General features: G+C 40.1%; 1 protein-coding gene across 14 annotated transcripts in view; it reads right to left on the bottom strand.

Moving 5' to 3' along the window:
* ECPAS (Ecm29 proteasome adaptor and scaffold) overlaps positions 1-12,761 on the bottom strand; it is a 101,196-nt gene that overhangs the window by 65,304 nt on the left and 23,131 nt on the right. For 9 of the 14 annotated variants that reach the window (XM_072727693.1, XM_072727679.1, XM_072727682.1 and 6 more), the window contains 4 exons: positions 10,682-10,812; positions 4,952-5,068; positions 3,375-3,493; positions 1,567-1,716 (listed from right to left, as the gene is read on the bottom strand). In XM_072727693.1, coding sequence (XP_072583794.1) covers positions 1,567-1,716; positions 3,375-3,493; positions 4,952-5,068; positions 10,682-10,812 — 517 coding nt within the window. The remainder of the gene's footprint in view (positions 1-1,566; positions 1,717-3,374; positions 3,494-4,951; positions 5,069-10,681; positions 10,813-12,761) is intronic. The other 5 variants (XM_072727688.1, XM_072727690.1, XM_072727687.1 and 2 more) reach the window with 1 other exon arrangement.

Raw genomic sequence — 12,761 nt, 5'->3', positions numbered from 1 at the left:
TGGAGCCTGCTTTTCCCTTTGCCTGTGTCTCTGCCTCTCTCCCTTTCTCCCCCTTTCTCTCTCTCTCTCTCTCTCTCTCTCTCTCCCTCTCTGTCTCTCATAAATAAGTAAAATCTTAAAAAAACAAAAAAAAACAAAAAAACATGGCAATACAGATGTATGGTTAGTGTAAAAAGGACCCGGAATATAGCATCCTCTGCCCAGGACAGGAAATTTATGACAGAGACACACACACCTGACACCTCTAAGCTAGTCTGAGATGCTTTTACAAAGTGGTTGTTCTGGCTGTTGTTTTCTTTCTTTCTTCCCTTCTTTTCTGATGGGCATTCTAAGCAGAGAACTGTATTCTCTTAAAACATGAAAGGGGGATCCCGGGGTGGCGCAGCGGTTTGGCGCCTGCCTTTGGCCCAGGGCGCGATCCTGGAGACCCGGGATCGAATCCCACGTCAGGCTCCCGGTGCATGGAGCCTGCTTCTCCCTCTGCCTGTGTCTCTGCCTCTCTCTCTCTCTCTCTCTCTCTCTGTGTGACTCTCATAAATGAATAAAAATTTAAAAAAAAAAAAAAGAAAAAAAAAAAAACATGAAAGGCAAGGACACAGGAGAATACATGAACTGCATGCATGTATATAACGACTGGAAAATAATACCCCAAGGATTTTAAAGGTATGATCTGGTAAGATGTGTGTTTTAAAAATCAGGGATCCCTAGCAATTTCTGCTCAAGTCCTAATCTCAGGGTCATGAGATAGAGCCCCACCCCCTAGAGGAGTCTGTCCCTCTCCCTCTACCCCTCTCTCCCACTCAAGCATGAGTAGGCTCTCTCTCTCTCAAATAAATCATCTTTACAAAAATAAAAAATAAAGTCAGGGATCCCTTTGGCAGGAATAGAGTTTTAGAGAAAAGCAGCTGGTGAGAAAGTCATGAAGAGAGCTGAGCAGAAATGAAGCTAGCCCGCAATGGGCAGTGATGAGAGTGGTTCTGGGACGAGTCAGTTAGCAGGGAGGGGGTATCAGGGGGCTGGTATTAGCAACAAGAAAAAGGAGGGCTGGAGGCGTTTTTTAACTGCACACCAACGAGGCTAAGAGAACCATCGCAGCACTGACAGCAATTAAAGAAAAGGAACTTTTTTTAAGGGGAAACACTGATTTAGCTGGGACAGGTTGAGTCTGAAATCCTAAAGCAGCTCCACACCTATAAGGTCAACAAGTGGTGAGGCTGGGGTTTAGAAGAGGTGAGGGCTACAGCAAAAATGAAAACCTGGGATCCCTGGGTGGCGCAGCAGTTTGGCGCCTGCCTTTGGCCCAGGGCACGATCCTGGAGACCCGGGATCAAATCCCACGTCAGGCTCCCTATATGAAGCCTGCTTCTCCCTCTGCCCATGTCTCTGCCCCCCTCTCTCTGTGTGACTATCATGAATAAATAAATAAATAAATAAAATTTAAAAAAAAATGAAAACCTGAGACACAGACATTTTCAAGTGAAAGCTGAACCATTTAAAATAGTACTTAACCCTACACAGTGAAAGCAGTCAATAACAAGGTTGCTATGTTTTTCTTTTTTAACCTACCCATAAGGCATCAGAAGGACATCTAGCATGAAGTCCAAAAGCAGCTGCACAGTCTTTGGTTTCTCAGCAAGATTAAACGGAGAAGCTGATTTTGATGATTCAACAGGGTATTTCATGTGAAAAAGGGTTGGTATTAAAAGATGCATTAAGCTGAAAAAACAATTACATTTATTGCAACTACTTTAAAAATAAGTCTTTTATACATGCACATAACAGACAAAACAAAAATCACTAACAAAAAGTGGCAAGTGTAAGGGCCCTGCACTTTCAAAACCACCAACTTACAAAGTCCTAATTTAGGAGCTGGCCTAGCTTTGTTTCTTTGCCATTTTACCAATCTGGGTCATCACCAAAAACACTGGGAAAAAATGTTTATAATATGCCCTCAGTGTTAGTATCTAAAGTTACCAAAAGAGATTTTCTATTAAACTTTAGGTATAGTTCAACTTATAATATGTTCCTTCAATAAATTTTTTCTTTTCTACAGTTAATTTAAAAAGTTATTCTAGGGATCCCTGGGTGGCGCAGCGGTTTGGCACCAGCCTTTGGCCCAGGGCGTGATCCTGGACCCGGGATCGAGTCCCACGTCGGGCTCCTGGTGCACGGAGCCTGCTTCTCCCTCTGCCTCTCTCTCTCTCTGTGTGTGACTATCATAAATAAATAAAAATTAAAAAAAAAAAAGTTATTCTAAATCTAAAGAAATTAAAAACCGATCATGGTACTATTTTGAATATGGGGGATCCCTGGGTGGCGCAGCGGTTTGGCGCCTGCCTTTGGCCCAGGGCGCGATCCTGGAGACCCGGGATCGAATCCCACATCAGGCTCCCGGTGCATGGAGCCTGCTTCTCCCTCTGCCTGTGTCTCTGCCTCTCTCTCTCTCTCTGTGACTATCATAAATAAATAAAAAATTTAAAAAAAAAAAAAAATTTAGAATATGAAAATTTCCAACGTGTGAACTTATATAACAGAAATTCTTTCTTTCATTACACATGAAAACTTCAAAGAGTGCTTGTACTGTTTATTAATTTTATTTGTAAATATCCGTATTACAGTCTCTCTTTTAAAAATACATGTGCTCTAAAAGGCAAAGTAAACCATCATTTAACTCCACTTTGCCTCCAGTTTCTGTGCTCTTCCTGATGATGCTGACCAAGCTACACTACAGTACTTAGAGCCAAATCTGAAACTAAGAGTGTTATGCAAATCTTTTCACCCCTCCAATTCCCATATTAATAGAAACAAGTGATCTGTTCCTTTAAGAAAACTGCTCTAAAACTTCATATACTCCAAGATAGAAATGTTTTGATGAAAAGCACTTTATAACTAATTTGTGCAATCACATGAAATTAGCTTCTTCAAAATAATTGGCAAAATAAATGCATCTAGACTGAGAAACATGTTGTTAGTTCCGCATACTTTTCAATATGCTCACATCAATAAATTTGATAATTACCAAAACAGTAATGTTGAGGTAACACAAAAAATTCAATCAGGGCAGCCTGGGTGGCTCAGTGGTTTAGCGCCACCTTCAGCCCAGGGTGTGATCCTGGAGACCCGGGATCCAGTCCCACGTCAGGCTCCCTGCATGGAGCCTGCTTCTCCCTCTGCCTGTGTCTCTGCCTCTCTCTCTCTCTCTCTCTCTCATGAATAGATAAATAAAATCTTTAAAAAAAAAAAAAATTCAATCATTTGTCAGCTGAAAGAGCTCAAGCCTTCACACTGGCCCAAGTAAAACCAAATGTGTGACTCTATGAAAGGTAGCTGTTGACTCATGCAGGTGGGAGATAAGATAACTGAGGAAACCATACCTATCCTGCTGTGGCTGAGGCTTCCCTTCCATGGCAGTAAGAAGCGTAGGGGCCAGTTCACATTGTTTTTCCACTGGTAGGCGAGGATAGCCCATCTTAACATAAATTATCGTAAAATTCTAATGCAATGAGAGAAAAGCAAGTGAGTGTGAAGGAAATGCTCTAGGATTTCAATGAAAACACAAGGTTGATAACTCAGGGAGTTATAGCAAAGAAATCACCTCTCTCCGTATGCTTATCACATGTTTATTACAGCTTGATCAACTATTACATCTCAGGAAGAATGCTAGCCCTACTTACTAAAAACGCTTGCTTTAAGATGTGCTCATGTAAGGGAGCACGACCTAATCTAAACCACTCACACATGTATCAAGCATCATGTTTTTTCATTTTAAATACATACAATTTTGTCAATTATGCCTCAAAGTTGGGGGGAGGATAAAGCATGCAAATACGCAATTTTCACTGAGAAGAAAAAGTAAGCATTTGGCCTATCTGCACCTATATACCACATGTTAGCACCAGAGCTCCCGGCATGTTGCATTAATCCTTCCAAGCAAAGGGGAGACCCCCTGTGAAAGCCTTGGCCGCTGTTTCCCAACTGGTCAGTCACTACAGCCACCTTGGTACAAGGCAGCACTCTGGTTCCTCACTGATAACTGAACAATGGATGATGAACCAAGGGAAACTGAGTGCTGTAGGTATGTTTGTATCCCTAGAATCCATATGAACACTGCATTTTAAGCAAACTCATAAATGTATATCTGGATCTATGCATACGATAAAGATTTGCTTTTCTGAAGGGCTCTTCACTTTAGAACAGCCTTCATAAGGTTATTCTTTGGAAGACATTCTATTTGGCAGTTTTACTGACACACAATGTTTCTATTTGCTTGAAGAAAGGAACATCTGTAATGAAGCTTTATGTCCAGAGTAGGCAAAGAGAGATGTCTGGACCAGTAGGTGGCTCCAAAGGTTTGGAATCCAGATGTCAGATAGAACTCGATAGATTCAGCCTCAATGCTAGGGCCACAAAAAGATCATCTGACTTCACACGGCATCAACATCTTTATACATTTACTTTTCATGAACACGACAATTCAATGGGAACATTTACCAGCCTCAGTCTACTTCACTTTTAAAAAGGATATCTTTCTAAATATATGAGAAACAGATAGAAATTTTAACAGATTTTAAAATTCAGCTTCCTATCCTTGCCACTTACCCTTTCTTTTCCTTCTTCTATTATTGCTTATCCATGCCTAAGCTGCACAACCCTTTCTTCTCTCTCCTCATACAACCTTTGACTAAGAATCAAATCACTCCTTTGTATATCTCCATACCTGACAAGTCATTTCACCAACCTTCCTTTGGCCAGCAGAAACGTCCATGCCTTATATCCTGCTCCTACCACTTCAGTGGAAAAACAGTGTGTCATTTGAAGAAAAACCTCTCATGTTTCATTTAGAATTAGTCTAAAGTGAAATCCTAAACTTGCCCATGTATTGATGACATCTAATAAATGTTAGGAGAGAAAATTCACTGTAAGTCAGAAAGTAGTCCAAAAGAACACTCACTGTGACAAAGGAAACTGCAGCAGGGTCCTGGTATTGAACCAGTAGTGTCTCTACCGGGAGCTGTATCTTAGGGCGGCTTTTTATACGCTTATTCAGATGGACCAGCAGTTCCATTACCTAAGATACAAAAAGATATGCACTGAAATTATTGATACCTTTAAAACAAATTCATTTCTCAACTGTGACTTAATGTGATAAGAAGCGGCTACTTTGTGCTTTTCAAGGACATAAATGTGACATCCCAGAAAGGGAATTTAAAAAATCAGGGTCTTACTCCAAAATGCTGTGTTCCCCAAAGCCAGGATCCTGTATGAGCTTATACTGAGGCACAGCCCCCAGAGCCCCTGTGAATAAACAACTGCAGCACACCGGGGCCACAGGTGGAATGTTTGTGTCTCCCCAAAACTCATCTGTTGAAGCCCTAACCTCCAGTTTGATGGCTTTAGGAGGTACTTAGCTTTGGCTAACATCATGGGAGTAGACCCCCCATGATGAGATTGATGTCCTAGTAAGGGGATGACAGGATCAGAGTCCTGTCTCTCTTCCTCTTGTGAGAAAGCAGCAAGAAGGCCCCCCTCTAGCAACCAGGAAGGTCCCCCCACTAGGAATGCAACGTGCTGGCACCCTGACCTTGGACTCCCAGCCTCCGAAACTACGAGAAATCAAGTGCTGTTTAAGTCACCCAGTCTGTGGCCTTCTGTTACAGCAGCCCAAACAGGCTAAGGTACACTGTGAACGCAACAAAAAGGGAAACATACAAGACTCTGTGGGTTTCCAGAACAGAAAGACTGCCAGATCAAGGAGGACTTAGGAAGTGACAGGAACACTAAATCCTGACAACCAGATGAATTTCCAAGCAGAGAATCGGTTACAAGAAGGAATGAGTTCTAATGTGACACACTGCATGTGACTGACACGCAGAGTGATAAGAGATAACAGCAGCGCCCAGGTTACAAAAGGACGCAGGTAAAATGCTAGAGAAGTTTTACTTTATGCTGAAGATCATCTGATTCTACTAAAGAGCTTTAAGTAATAACAAGCTTCCTGTCTTTCAAGTGGGAAGAGAGAACAGAAAGAGAGATCTGCAAGTCAGTAATTCCTGTGGGTGGAAAGCAAAATCCAGAGGCTTATGTCAGATGGCCCCGCTCTTACTCTAAGAGTGAGATTATCTTGCTCAAAGAGAAGAAATGGAGCACTGAAAAATAACATTTGTAGAAAGCCTCACCTGAGAAAGTCTCAGATTTGAGGTATCTGCTCTGGAGGGCCAGGTCTACACTATTTTCCATCATTTCCGAAATGTACACTCTACCCTCAAAGGAAGTACTAAAGAGAGTTGTAGTGGGGCGCCCAGGTGGCTCAGCTGGTTAAGCGTCCAACTCTTGATTTCTGCTCAGGTCATGATCTCAGGGCCATGGGATTAAGCCCCATGTGGGGCTCTGCCCTCAGCCAGGACTCCTCTCATCCCATTCCCTTTGCCCCTCCTCCCCACTCACATGTATGCTCAAGGTCTCTCGGTCTCTCTAAAATAAATAAATAAATAAATAAATCTTTAAAAAATAAAGATAGTAAGTTGTAAGACAATTTCTGACAACAGAAGTTCAAATGAACCTAGAACAATAATGAAATGTGAATTTTAAGAATAACAAATCTATAATCTGTCTGTTTAATGAATCATAATGAAATTGCTGACATTTATCAACAGTTTCTGTGCAGAACACACTTCTGCATAGCATTCTGTATTTCCTATCTGATTCTCACAACAACCAGAGAGGTAGAACAGCATTCCCATTTCATAGGTAAGGAAACAGAGGCCCAGAGAACTGAAGTAACCTGTCCGAGGACACTGAGCCACTAGGTAGCATAGCCAAGATCTGACATCAGAGCCCATCCTTTAAACCTTTCCAACACTGATAGTTGAGTTCAATTCATCTGAAGTGTCTGTCTGTCACCATTAGACGTTCTCGGAACCACTGATACCTTACAGAGACCTAGAAACTTGCATTAAAACTTACACACATATTTTCATCTCAACTTCCTCACTGTCCAGACCTAAGATCCAGCTGACTGACAGGGAAAGAATGAGGAAGAACGAGGCTCAAGGAAACAGTCCTCTTCTGATAATCTATCTAATCGAGGCTGAGTCCTAGAAGGACTCAATGGGAAATCATTATTAATAAGACAATCATGCTCATAGTCATACACTTTTTTTAATCTTTTTTTTTACTTTAAATAAATGAGTAACTTAGTTTTCTTCGAACAATATTATATTAAATATTAATTTCCTAAGTTTGGTTATCCACCTTCTGAAACCCTCTATAAACCCATAAATATAAAAAAATTTTTTCAACTTGGGATGCCTGGGTGGTTCAGCAGTTGAACGCCTCCCTTCAGCCCAGTGCATGATCCTGGAGTGTCCTAGGATCAAGTGCCATGTCAGGCTCCCTGCATGGAGCCTGCTTCTCCCTCTGCCTGTGTCTCTGCCTCTATCTCTATGTCTCTCATAAATAAATAAAATAAATAAAAAAAATTTTTTTTCAACTGAACCAACCTCCTCCATGGACAACTAGGAAACTATTAACCTATCAGTAAACTACAGAATCACTAGCCTTGGGTATATAGTATCTTGTCCATATCAGTTCTTAATACTCATGCATTTATATTCATTTATTCATTAATACGCTTTTTGAATTGAAAGTATAACACATAGCTAAAGTGCACAATTCAGTGTATGGCTCAATAAATTTTCATAAAGTAAATACACTAGAACCACAAAAGCCCTGCACCTCATGCCCCCCCCCAACTCACTATATTTCTTTGCCAAAGTAACTACTATCCTGACTTCGAACACCATGTTTAAATTTTTGTAACTTATATCTGAACATTTTCCTCAACATAACTGAGATTCATCCATGTTGTTGCTCATAGCTGGCAGTTCACTTTCACTGCTCTAGTAAGAAAATACCACAATTTATCCACTCTCCTACTGATAGACATGAGATTATTTCCAGTTTGGGCTATTACCAATAATGCTGCTATGAACATTCTTAGGTAGGCTTTTAGTGCACACATATACAGTATTTGTTTTATATAAACTCAGGACTGGATGTGCTTCGTCATGGAGTATGCATATGATACACTTTAGAGTATTTCCAAGAAGTTTTCCAAAGTGGTTATGCTAATTTACACTCCTAACCAGCAGTCTGTGAGAGTTCCAGTCCAACCTTGTTAGTACTTGGTATGGTCAGTCTTTAATTTTTAGCTATTCTAATGACAGCCTAAATTTAAAGTTGGCTATAAGGTAGAATTATACATAACAAACCTCATTTTCCTTGAAACAGCAAATGTACTCTAATGATATGTCATGAGAAATCTGAAACTTTTATTTCTTTCACTCAATTTATCCACAAATCACCAGCTACCTTGAGGGATATCTTGGTTAAGTCTAATGAACATCATGACATTAATAGTTAGGAACCCAACATTACACAACTGAAAATCAATGCAAATTTTCATCACTCACAAAATTTCACATCTTGAAATTATTTACATGTGAGTTTTCAAATAGCTGCCCACTGGAATCCCTATTTCTTCTGCCCAATGTCTGACCTATCACTCCTATCACTGAGTGCACGTCTGCCCTTCAGCTCCGTGAAGGCGTCACCAGCTGTTCCAACTCAAAACATCTGCATGGGGCCTTCTGTGTCTTCTATGGTCTCTGCATGTCTCTGTCTGGCTACTTCCTACACACCACAGAGGCCTTCCTTATGCCCCACATTCAGTTTAAAGCAAGTCCTCAAATATATTCTTTCATAGAATTGTTTTCTATCTTGGCATTTATTACAATTTATATCTGGATACTATTTGCCTGATTTCTTTAATACCAGTCTTCCCAACTAGATGTTTCTTTCATTCACCAGCATATCCCTAACACCTGGCAAATACAGTAGAAAACACTGTCCCTAACACCTGGAATACAGTAGAAAGCACTGTCCCTAACACCTGGAATACAGTAGAAAGCATTTAGTATTTGCCAAACGAGTGATGAGACTGAAGAAGCTAAATAAGTAACCAGAAACCAACATGGCTCTTTATTATACCTTGCTCTCCTGAGGGTAATGGAAGGCCACAGAAGAGTTTTAAATAGGACAGTGACAAGATCAAATACATATGTATTCAGCAAGGCAGTGTTAACAACCCGGCATGTCAAATACCGGACAAGAATGTCCTGTCTCTTCCTGCAAACATAACAGACATTCTTAAGGATGTTTTTTGTCCAATGAACCCAAATTGGGCTTCAGAATCCCTCTCAGGGCAGACCTCCAAGGAGCCATTGTCAACCAATCAGGGTGGCCCAAGGGATGAAACATGATGACAGCTCTAAGACCTGAAGGTCTAGTATAAATACACCAGAAGACTAATGAACGATTTTAAAAATGAAGGGGACAAATGTTCCCTGTAGAACATTTAGATTAAAAAGAAAATCTTGAGGAGTGCCTAGCTGGCTCAGTTGGCAAAGCACACAACTCTTGTCAGGATTCTAAGTTCGAGCCCCAGAGTGGTTGTAAAAATTACTTAAAAATAAAATCCAAAGAAAAGGAAAGGGAGAGGAAAGATCCTGGGGCGCCTGAGTGGCTCAGTCAGTTAAGCATGTGCCTTCGGGATCCCAGAGTCCTGGGATAGAACCCTCCCTGCTCAGCAGGGAGTCTGCTTGTCCCTCTCTCTCTCTGTCCTTCCTCTCTACTTGGTGCTCTCTCTCTCTCAAATACACAAAAAAGAAAGGGAAGGGGAAGGGAAGGGAAAGGGAAGGGGAAGGGAAGGGAAAGGGAAGGGGAAGGGGAAGGAAAGGGGAAGGAAAGGGGAGGGAAAGGGGAGGGAAAGGGGAGGGAAAGGGGAGGGGAAGGGGAAGGGGGGGAAGGGGAGGGGAAAGGGAAAGGGAAAGGGAAAGGGAAAGGGAAAGGGAAAAGGGAAAGGAAAGGAAAAAGGAAAGGAAAGGAAAAAGGAAAGGAAAGGAAAGGAAAGGAAAGGAAAGGAAAGGAAAGGAAAGGAAAGGAAAGGAAAGGAAAAAGGAAAGGAAAGGAAAGGAAAGGAAAGGAAAGGAAAGGAAAGGAAAGGAAAGGAAAGGAAAGGAAAGGAAAGGAGGAAAGGAAAAGAAGGAAAGGAAAGGAAAGGAAAGGAAAGGAAAGGAAAGGAAAGGAAAGGAAAGGAAAGGAAAAAGGAAAAAGGAAAAAGGAAAAAGGAAAAAGGAAAAAGGAGGATCGATCTTGATGTGACAGTTATCTAACTTTTGGTGACAGTACTTTACAGAATCCTAAGACAAGAGCTGTACAATATCTTGCTTTAAAAATATATATATTTTGCTTAATTTTAATGAAGGTTGTATTCACAGTCATCTAATGCTAAAGAATAATTTTGCCCCATTACCACCTGACTTTCACACTGGAATCAAGGGCATGGATTTTTGATCAAGCCTCCACATATTCAGAATAATTACCTCAATTATATCATCTGGCACTGATGCCAAGTGTACAGTTGGTACTAAATGCAGCTGTGATAAGCATACAAAAGCTACTTTTAAATCATGTAAGCTGGTCCCAGACTTACTCTCCATTTTGAAAGGCCATAATGAGATCATAAACCTAGATTTCAATAATGAGAAGAGAAAACTCACTTCATAATATATATCCATTTACTCTCACCATTTAATTCCCTCAACTGTCCCAACATGCTTACCTTTTTGCGTACTCCTTCTTGGGTGCTGGACAGCTTGAGCAAAACAGGAGGAAGGAATTTAGATATAATATTCTGTAACTGTTCATCTGTTTCAGCATGGCCAAGTCGTAAAAAGACCCGTTCAAGCTGATCTATAATATAAGAAGAAAAAAAGAAGAACTTAACAAATCAAACACAACCAAAACTAAGTATTTTTATAGCATAATCCTTTTTCTGTACTGCAGATCTGTCATGATTAACCACAACTAGCCCTGTAGGCAGATGACTCTGACACACTAGGTAATAACACTAAAAAGGTTTACTAGCTAACTATACTTTCTTACAACTGTCCTGGTCAATTAGCCCCTAGAAGAGAGGAAAAGAAAGCCAAAAATATCAAAATTCTCTCCTACATATAGTTATTTCTTTCTTCCAAAGGATTTGTATACTGAAAAGAATACAAAGTTTTGGAAGAAATCTAGATCTAGATAGCAGAGGAAGGAGAACTTTAATCAGACACCAGGGACAATATATACTTGGTGAGGCCATCCTACTGAAGAAGTTTCTCCAAAGACAGAACCACTGCCCACTAACCATACTGGGATTACCTAAGCAAAATGTGAGAGACCAGTCTCAACCAAGAAAGCCACTATGAGAGAAACACGTTCACCACCACCACCATGATGTTCTCTGTAAAACCCAGACTGTGACAAAGTACAAAACAAGTAACCAGGACATTATGAGGGACGGGAGGGGTAGTGACAGGGGAACCTACCAATTGCAAACAACTGGGCCTTTTCTTTTAAGGAATTACTGTTAATTTTTTAGGTATAATAATGGTATTGTGGTTTATGTTTGTTTTTAAAGGTGATTATCACAGGTGATTAAGAAGACTTCTAGGGGGCTAGATAAGACCTGTATCTTGTTCTGGGTGATGGTTACAGAGATATATATCTTGATAAAAATTCATCAAGCTCTACACTTTCATACTTTCTATCCAGTTATACCTCAATTTAAAATTTTATTTAAGAGAGTCTTTATTTTTCAGAGATCAAGACTGAAATATCTAAAGGTGAAATAATTCGGTTCCTGGGATTTACTTGAAATAACCAAAAGTGTACTAGAAATTAGCTAAGAGAGTAAATTTTGGATGTTCTCACCACATATACAAAAGGTAACTATGTGAGAAGATATGTTAATTAGCTTGACTACAGTAATAATCCCACATGTACATGTACATCAAATCATCACACTGTACACCTTAAATATGTACAATTTTTATTTTTTTAATATAAGTAAATAAGGAGACTCATGTCGGTCCTCATAAAAAATAATAATCAGGTGCAGAAGGGTGAGGAATGGGAAGAGGCCGTATAAATGAAACTAAGATTGGCCACCAATGGATAAATATTCAAGCTGCATGTTAGATACAAAGAATTTATACTTCTGTATATACTTGAAATTTTCCATAATTTTTTAAAGACACACACAGGCACACGCGCACATACACACACACACACACACAAACACACACACACACAAACACACACACACTGCAAGAACATAGAGGCAAGACATTCTGGTAGCAACAAGCACACCCTGCACCCAAATCTTGGTTTTGAAATACCACTTTCCAATGGTACTGACTTGAAAAAAATGACTGATTCTGGAGCTGGGGCAGTGAAAATAAGCAAGATGAATCTGAAGGATCTGGTAATGCTAAAAGAAAATGGGGCCTGGAACATGTCAAAGGTCTACAGGAGCCACCTGAAAGAGTCCCAACATGGACAAGACCAGAATAATCTGAAGGAGAAAATAAATAACGCAGAATTGAATTATAACCCAAAGTATACAATATATCTACATGAATCCATGCTGATGTAAATAAGTGATTAAATGATTAAATTCCCTGGGGAAAAACATTCTCTTATAAAAGAATTTCAAATAATATATGTAGATACCTCCCCCTCCTGGAGGTACAGCTTCATTTCTACCTCCACCCTCTTAGAGAAAGTAGACTAGATTTAGTGACTTGCCTCCAAAGATAAAAAGAGGAAAATGTTAACCCTACATTGGAGACATTTGATAAATACTATTTCTT

The sequence above is a fragment of the Vulpes vulpes genome, chromosome 12, assembly GCF_048418805.1.
Source record: "Vulpes vulpes isolate BD-2025 chromosome 12, VulVul3, whole genome shotgun sequence".
Taxonomy (NCBI): domain Eukaryota; kingdom Metazoa; phylum Chordata; class Mammalia; order Carnivora; family Canidae; genus Vulpes; species Vulpes vulpes.
This window is presented reverse-complemented; position numbering and strand designations above follow the sequence as displayed.